Here is a 7,936-nt window from a genome sequence, read left to right on the forward strand (position 1 = left end):
GGTGAGACCTTGAAAACACTACACTAACATGGCAAACTGCCCTCAGCACCGTCAGGTGAGCAGCGAGCCTAGCTTTGCAAGGTGGAATGAGGACAAAGCCCCAATTCCCCGTTCCCACCCGAGAACCGAGACAAGGCCCTCAAGGGGGTTTAGGCTTGACACTAGTCAGCCCCAGAGGAAACCCAGACTGAGCAGTGAGCACAGAGTGGCTCCAGGACAGCAACAGCCCTGGGCAAGAGATGACACGGCCCCGAACCAGACCCCAGTGGTAGGGAGCACAGAGGGCGCTCTGGTTCCTGGCATCGGGCTTCTTAAAGGCACTACTACTGCTACCCTGAAAGACCTGAAGAGGCGCAAGAATCATGAGGATCACACAGTAGACTCGAGACCACAATAACCTGGAAGGTTGTCAGAAAGAGCCAGACGGAGCCTCACACTGGAAGACATGGGAAATTCCAAGCCAAATAAAGAAAAAGGGGCCCCTCCATAGACTTGAAAGAGGAAATCTGGAGAAACGGAAATCCAGGAGAGGATCTGGAAAGCAGACAGAAATGCTTAGCTGGAGTTTATCTCCACGATGTCCATGAGCACTACCAAACCAAGGTTCCTTAATGAGTGCCTTAGAGATGGGACGGTCCTCATGGCTTCAGGCAGTACCCATTCCATGGAAGTGCCGTGAGACTCTGCCAGATGAGCGAATTCTCTGAGGCTCGGTTTTCTCAAAATGGGAATGAGGGTAGCAGTGCCTCTTAGGGCTGCCGTGAAGATCAAGCATCCACATGCGGCAAGCTCCGCAGAATGACACACATTCATTACAAGCGGACTAGGTTTTCATTCCATTCCTGTCCTCACACTTGCTCCACTTATTGCAGAGTAGGGCCACTGAGTGGTGGGAGAAGGATCGGATAGGTTGAGTGCCAGTTGAGCCAGAAAACTGGGCACTTCCCCAAAACCCATCTCACTGTGCCTCAGTGGGCCCAGCGAAATGGTAATTCTACAGAATTCCCAGAAGAACAACTCAGAGCTCAGAGGGAATGAAGGCTGGGCTTGTGTGCTGGGGCGAGGGCTCCAGCTTGTGCCTGTGTGACCACAGAGTCTGGAACCTCCTCCCTCCTCCATGAATCTCTGGTTCCCTTTCAACAGTCCTGTATGGGGTGGGAGAAGATCACACTGGTGGCCGCAGGCCTCTTTGGTCACAGATGGACTGGAGTGGTGATGGGGTGTGTGGCTCTTGTCCTCCTCCAGGGATCTTGGCACTGAACAGATGACCTGGGGGGCAGTTCACTGGGGGCAGGGAGAGTGGAGAGACCCCACCGCCCCTCATCCTGCCTCTGGGCCCACTTTCTACCTGAGGTGTCACCTGGCCCTAGGTGGGATGGGACAGACTGCCTGCTCCTGCCAACGAGGGGATCCCAGTTGGCTCTCAGTGGTTCAAAGCCTCTTCCAGCCTTGAGATCAGGGTGGTCCCTCTGGCTGTGGGTCACTGTGAGAAGGTAATGAGCACTTCAGACTGGCTCTACTGAAGGGAGTGCAAGGTGGCCCCACACCCTTCTTCTAGAAGCTTCTCTATGGTTGGCCTGCCTCGTGCCAGAGGGGTTCACCATCCCTCCTGCTCTCAGATGAGTATCATTGACCCTGCTGTCCAGGTTGGCTTTTGGCAGTGTCTCTTCTAGGAAACCTGACTCCCGACGTGCCTGTCCAGGCCTGAGCTGGGCACTTCAGCCACAATTGCAGAGGACCAGCACTGCCAGGGTGAGCTCAAGAGGCTAGGTAGACAGATAACAACCCAGCTTGAAGGCAAGTCCATGCCAGAGCACTGGAGGCAAAGGGGACGGCACTTGAAATGGCAGCCATCAGGACAGAGCATGCCCAAGTTGTCAGCTCTTGCACGGGAGCAGAGTTTAGCACAGGCAGTATAAAGAGTGGACAGGGAGGCAGAGGGTGTGGTCTGAGGCCCGTCGCTTGGATAGCCACACGAGGGCCTGGGGCTAGTGCTGGGGTGACTGGGGTCAAATGCCCTCGGACAGCACCCCTTGCTAGAGAAAGAGCTGGTGGGACAGGGCATGTGCCCAGGACCTGCCACCAAGGTTCATCCCCAGCTCTGCCCTGGTCTTTCTGCACAGGCTGGCAAGCCTGACCCGCGGGGGCCGGTGCTGTTCCCTGAGTGCAAAGTGCTGGCTGCACAGTGGTGTGACTCAAAAGGCAGGGGATAGGAGAAAAGAGGGGTGGCTGGGCTCCGGCAGAGGGGCTTGTAGCGTGAGTGGCCCGACAGTGTGCTGACAGGACTACTGGATGGCCCGGAAGGTGAAGAGGGGGAGGGCAGAGGGCATCAGTATGAAGCGGTAGACCATCTTTATGTCCTCTTGCGCCAGTGTCTCCACCAGGAAGTTCTTCAGCACCTAGGACAGAGGCAGGGTTCCACCTGGCCCAGCCTGCCCTGCCTTCCAAGGCCCTAAGGCTGGGCGCCCCAGAACGAAGCCAGGGGTCCTCAGCCAGGCTGCCCACCCATGCCCCTTGTGGCCCACTCACATGGTGCAGAAGCAGCAGCATCTCCACCTCGGCCACGCGCCGCCCAGGCACTGGCGCATGCCAAAGCCAAAGGCCAGGTGCGGGAACCTGCTTCCAGAGCCCTGGCGGTCCAGCCAGCGCTGGGGGTGATAGCTCTCGGGCCTGGCGAACACGGCGGGGTTTCGACCCAGGGAATAGAGTAGGACCTTCACCAGCGTCTGCAGGCAGCGGGAAGGGGCCAGTGTCAGCTGGCCGCTGGGTGAAGGTTGTCGGGGCTCCTGGGCCTCACTCACCCCGGCCGGGATGTGGTAGTTCTGCAGCACCAGGTCCGAGCTCACTTGCCGCTCCAAAGTGATACCCACGGGGTAGAGCCTGCGCACAGGGGCATCCTGCAGGGTCCTCAGCTGTGGCCATACCCCGGACACCCTCTGCAGCCTTCCTAGCCCAGTGCACACAGCCTGAGGGCAGCCCCCCCCCAGCCCCGGGCCCTCACACGTCACTCCTGGCACTGGGAAGCCCAGATCCTGAGGCGCTCCTTCCTTGCATCTCCCGAGTTAGCCAAAGCTCCCCAGGCCAGCGAGGACGTGACTGACGAGGGCCCTGGGACACTGAGGTGGGATCCCGGAGGAAGAAGCACCAGCCTCCCTCCAGGGAGAAGAAGAGGAGGTACAGGGGGATGCACCCCTGGGCAAAGGAGCTGTCAGCCCCAGTTGTGATCGTCAAGCCCGGCAAGGGGGCTTGCAGACACGGGGCCAGGGCCACGGGGCAGTCCAGGTCGACCTCGCCTACCTCAAGGTCTCCTTGAGGGCCGCCCGCAACAAAGGCAGCTCCGTGGTGGCCCTCTGGGGATTTTCTGAGATCCGGGCCTCAGCCACCAGGCTCTCCTGGCGCAGGGCCTGCTGCACCTCCGGGTTCCGAGCCAGCTCAAAGAGAGTCATCAGCAAGGGGAAGGCTGTCTGCAGGGGGCAGAGAGGGTCAGGGCTCAGACCTCGGTGTAGGCAGTGCCCTTCCACTCCCGAGCCCCTCCCAGAAAGATGGTGGTCCCCTGGGGCAGGGGACCTACATGCCTGGAGACCACAAAGCCCAGACCTGGAGTCCTGGAGATTCTAAAACTAGCTTGTTGGCTTTCCCTGAACCCCTCAGGGGAGGCATCCCCAACGTTACTGAGACGCAGGCCTCCTGTGGCCACCTCAGAATCTGAGGCTGTCTTCCTCCCCTGGGTCCAGGAGGGGCTCACTCTTGGCATCTACTCAGTGGGGAGAGTTGAGGAGCTGAGGTCCATCTGGGCATCCAGAGGCAGGTCCATTCACAGGGTCCTAACAGGAACTGGCTGCCCAGACTCCCAACCGTTTCCTCCTCCTGGATCATTTCCATGTGCAAAGAGCAGTGCCCGCTATCCAGCCGGAGACCTGGGCAGCTTACTGCTAAGTCACTTCAGTCGTGTCCGACTCTGTGTGACCCCATAGATGGCAGCCCACCTGGCTCCCCCGTCCCTGGGATTCTCCAGGCAAGAACACTGTAGTGGGTTGCCATTTCCTTCTCCAGTGCATGAAAGTGAAAAGTGAAAGGGAAGTCACTCAGTCGTATCCGACTCTTAGCGACCCCATGGACTGCAGCCTACAGGGCTCCTCCATCCATAGGATTTTCCAAGCAAGAGTACTGGAATAGGGTGCCAAGGCCTTCTCCGAAGACTGCTGCTAAGTCTCCAAAGACTGGGCAGCTCGGAATCTCCTAAATGTCATCCCCAAGGTAACCTGCCCCTGGCATCCCCTGCTGGGCAGATCCGGCCTCCCCACGGCTCCCTGAGCTGTAGTCCACGCTGTGCTCTGCCCTGTGGTCCATGTGGGACCGGATGCCTGAACGAGACACTCCCCACACTGGCTTCCTCTAGCCTGGGATACGTGTGCAAGGCCCTTCCTGACAGGGTCCCTGACCCTGTCTGCCCTCCTCTGTCCACTTGCCCTATTCCCAGCGCTCAGCCTCATGGCCTTTCCTCACTGCTGGCTCTGGCAGGGCCTGGCCTGCTGCCTTCCGGGCCTCCTCTTTATGTTGTCCCACCAATTTCAGTGAAAGCCCTCCTTCTCCAGGAAGCCTTCCCAGAGCAGGCACATGCCTGCCCCACCCTCTCTCACTTCATGGCTGCATCACAGCCCCAGCTCAGGGAGTGTCTCCACCACGAGCCTGCCCCTCTGCTCAGGGCCTGGGTGCCTGGCCCTCAGAGATGCTGGCAGAGGGAGGCTCGGTCTAGAGGCGGGATGCTTCAGCTGCACTGCACACCCTGGGCCTGGCCCGGCCCCTGGGCTGGCTTCCCTGCCACCTACTCTCTCCCACACACGCTGGAGCCTCTTGCTGCCCTTCCCATTAGCCTGTCACCTCCAAAGGATCGTCTCTGTCCCTGGAACAGGTCTCTAGTGTGACCCTGCAGCCGGACCTCGGCCCTTCCCCTCCCCCCAGGACCCCAGGGAGCTCTGATGCTGCAGGTGCCCAGGTCTCCGGGCACTCTACACTCTGTCTGGAGCCTGGTTTCCCATGTGGGTCACCACAGACGCCTTCCCTTTGGGAAGCTGGAGGCACAGATTGGGGAGGGGCGTGAAGGAGACATTTGCCGTGGGTGGAGGGCGCCTGGAGGCAGGAGAGCTCCCTGGTCTATGGGAAGGGCTGGGTGCTGGCCTGACCGTGTCCACACTCCCAGCAGTGAGGTCGATCGTGTTGGCCTTGATGGTATCCAGGGTCATGTCTGCTCGCATCAGCAGCTCTGCCACGATGCCGCTGTAGTGCCACGGGTGGCCGAGGGCCAGCTCCTGATAGATTCTCTGGATGGCTCTGTTGGCTGCAGGATGCACAGCGACAGAAGCCCTGGGTCTGGCGCCGGGAAGCGCTGCTCTTTGTCATCCTCCTGCCCTTTACCCTCCACGCCCCCAAGTCTCCACGTCCTGCCCCAGTTCTCAGGCCCGCCCAGGCCAGCCTCACTGCCGGCGGTGTCTGGGACCATGACGCAGCCACAAGCCCCTCCCGGGACCTCAGTCCTTCCGCGACTGTGGTGAGTGGAGGGGGCCCCGGGGGCCCTAGTCACCGCACTGCCCGGGCTCCAGCCCTCACCATACTGGAAGATGTAGTCCCAGGCCTCAAAATGATCCCTCCACATGCTGCTGCTCGTCCACCGTGACAGGCGCCGGGGCACAAACATGAGCTGCACGGTGGACTTGAACATGGCCTCCAGCGCGTGGATAAAGTTCAGGCTGTCAGGGTTTGGTTGCTGGGTCAGAAGGCCAAGCCGCTCTCCGTAAAGGACTAAGGTGCTGGCTGTGGGAGGAGGGGTTCCTGAGCCCCAGGCAGCCCGGGCCTCAGGGCCAGCTCCCCCTACACCCTGAGGTGCGCCCGCCTCCCCAGCCCACACCTTCGATGGTGTAGCGGAAGACGCTGGGAGCGATGTCCAGGGTCAGACTCCCCCGAGCATTCTGCAGCACCCTCGCCTTCAGGGTCTGGGAGAAGTCCCTGGCCACGCCATCCACCAAGGGCGTGTACTTCTGCAGGGCTGGCAGCGAGAGCACGTCTGGGTTCAGCCGCAGTCGGTCCAAACGCCACTGGGGCCCGTTGCTGTGGAGCAGGGAGCGGAGCATCAGGTGTCGGTCAGCAGCGGGCCCCGTCCTGCACCCCGCCTTCCTCTCTCCAGAGCGAAGCAGGCCAGACGGGGAGCCTCCTGCTGGTCCTCAGGGGTAGGCTCGCCCCGTTAGGATCATGGCGGCACCTCTTACTTGGGGCAGCGTCGGGTACTTCACCCAGGCTGAGACGGGGGCTTCTGGCTGAGACTGCTGCCAGGGTGTCTGCACACTCGCAGGCCCCCTGCCTGCCTTACGCACCTCCCTTCCGGGCCCCCTCTGGGCCTGGAGGCTTCTTCTGAGAAGGAGGCCGAGCCCCTGGGAGCTGGTCCAGCTTGCTCTCACCGTGCCCCAGAGTGGACGAGGCCTCTGCCATGCTGCTCGCCCGCTCCCCTCCCCGCACAGCTCCTGCCCCTTGTGGCAGAATCCAGTCGGGCCTCTCCTGGTGGTCTCCACACAGGGCCCAGTGCCCACGGGGGGCTGCTGGCAGGGCCTGGGGGGCTGGAGGAAGGGAGACAGGCACCCCACCAGCAGGCCCCTCGGAGGCCTCTGCAGACATCACCCTCCCTCCTCCTGACCCGTAGGGAGGGTCCCCACCATGGCCCACCCCTTACCCGGCTCAGGGCACACAGGTTGCCTGGCGCATGGGCTGATCCAGGGCCGGTGGATACCCTCTCCCCACCCATCCAGGTGGGCCCAGGGCAGGCTGGCTTTGAGGCCTTCCCTGTCCCACATGCTCTCTGCACACAGGCCCCCCAGCCCCTCCCTCCACACCCCCACCGGCCCTCACAGCAAGAACACGCCACACTTGTGCCCGCGAGCCTGTCGGTAGGCCAGCCAGGGCTCCAGGAGCATCCGCTGGGGGTGAAGGCTGTCCGCCTGCTGCAGCCTCTCCACGTCCTCGGGCAGCATCACGAACACCATGTGTCTCCCTCCCACGTCGTACCTGTGGGGCAGAGCTCCGCGGCCTGCTGGGGGGCCGTGTCCTGCCTGGTCCCCGCTCCACAGAGCCAGGCGCTGGCTCAGAGCAGGCGGGCCCTCCCGCGGTCTCACTGAAGCCTCCCCTCCTCTGGGGTCTGCGTTCTGTGCTCCCAGCAGCGAGCCGCCCAGGGCTCCTGCTCACTGAGGGCCCCCGTCTGCGGTGGCCCAGGCGCACACCTGCCGCAAGGAGCCCCCTCCCTGCCCCTTCCCCATGGCCCGGATGTGGGCGGTGGGATGTGGCATAGCCCTGGCCCAGTCGGACTCAGCCACCAAGGGGGACGGAACGTGAGGGTGTTCTCGCTGAGGTGAGCGGGGAGCGCTTTACCTGAAAATGGGCCCCAGCTCCTGGAAGGTCTGATGCATGTCCAAGTGCATGTTCTCAGAGCCCTGCTCCTTCCAGACCTGCAGCATCCGCATCCACTTGTTGCCAGGACACCGGGGCATGGCTTCGAAGGGCAGCACCGCCTTGGGCGCTGCAGCGGCTCTGGTGCCCAGTGGGCGTGCCCTGTGCAGGGACAGCCAGGGCCCTGCCATCCGCAGCCTGGCCTTTGCCCACAGCGCCATCCTGCTGCTCCCCGCCCCCTCAGCCCCTTCCTTTTATCTCACCGGGCCTGATCTCTCAGGCAATCTGATCACGTCACAGGCCAGACTGGCTCTGGGCCAGACCAGGAAGTCTGGGGCAGCATTCAGGCTGAAGGCCTCCAGCGGGAGGAGGGAGATGGATGGTGCCGGGTCTGGCAGTGACGCAGACCTCCTGGTGGGTGGTTCTTAGGAACAGGGCAGGATTGAAGCAGGGACCCAAAGGGGCAGCAGTGGGGGCAAGAATCCCCCTCCCACTCCAGTGTGGG

General features: G+C 62.2%; 1 protein-coding gene across 1 annotated transcript; it reads right to left on the reverse strand.

Annotated features, from left to right (window-relative positions):
- Positions 1–2,285: 2,285 nt before the first annotated feature.
- LOC128059464 (cytochrome P450 11B1, mitochondrial-like) lies at positions 2,286–7,652 on the reverse strand. Its single transcript, XM_052651888.1, is given in 10 exon segments — positions 2,286–2,399; positions 2,530–2,576; positions 2,579–2,726; positions 2,802–2,880; positions 3,298–3,464; positions 5,184–5,338; positions 5,608–5,811; positions 5,906–6,105; positions 6,898–7,053; positions 7,414–7,652. Coding segments are annotated over 10 exon segments (1,509 nt in total).
- Positions 7,653–7,936: the final 284 nt, after the last annotated feature.

Source organism: Budorcas taxicolor, chromosome 14 (assembly GCF_023091745.1).
Source record: "Budorcas taxicolor isolate Tak-1 chromosome 14, Takin1.1, whole genome shotgun sequence".
Lineage (NCBI taxonomy): Eukaryota > Metazoa > Chordata > Mammalia > Artiodactyla > Bovidae > Budorcas > Budorcas taxicolor.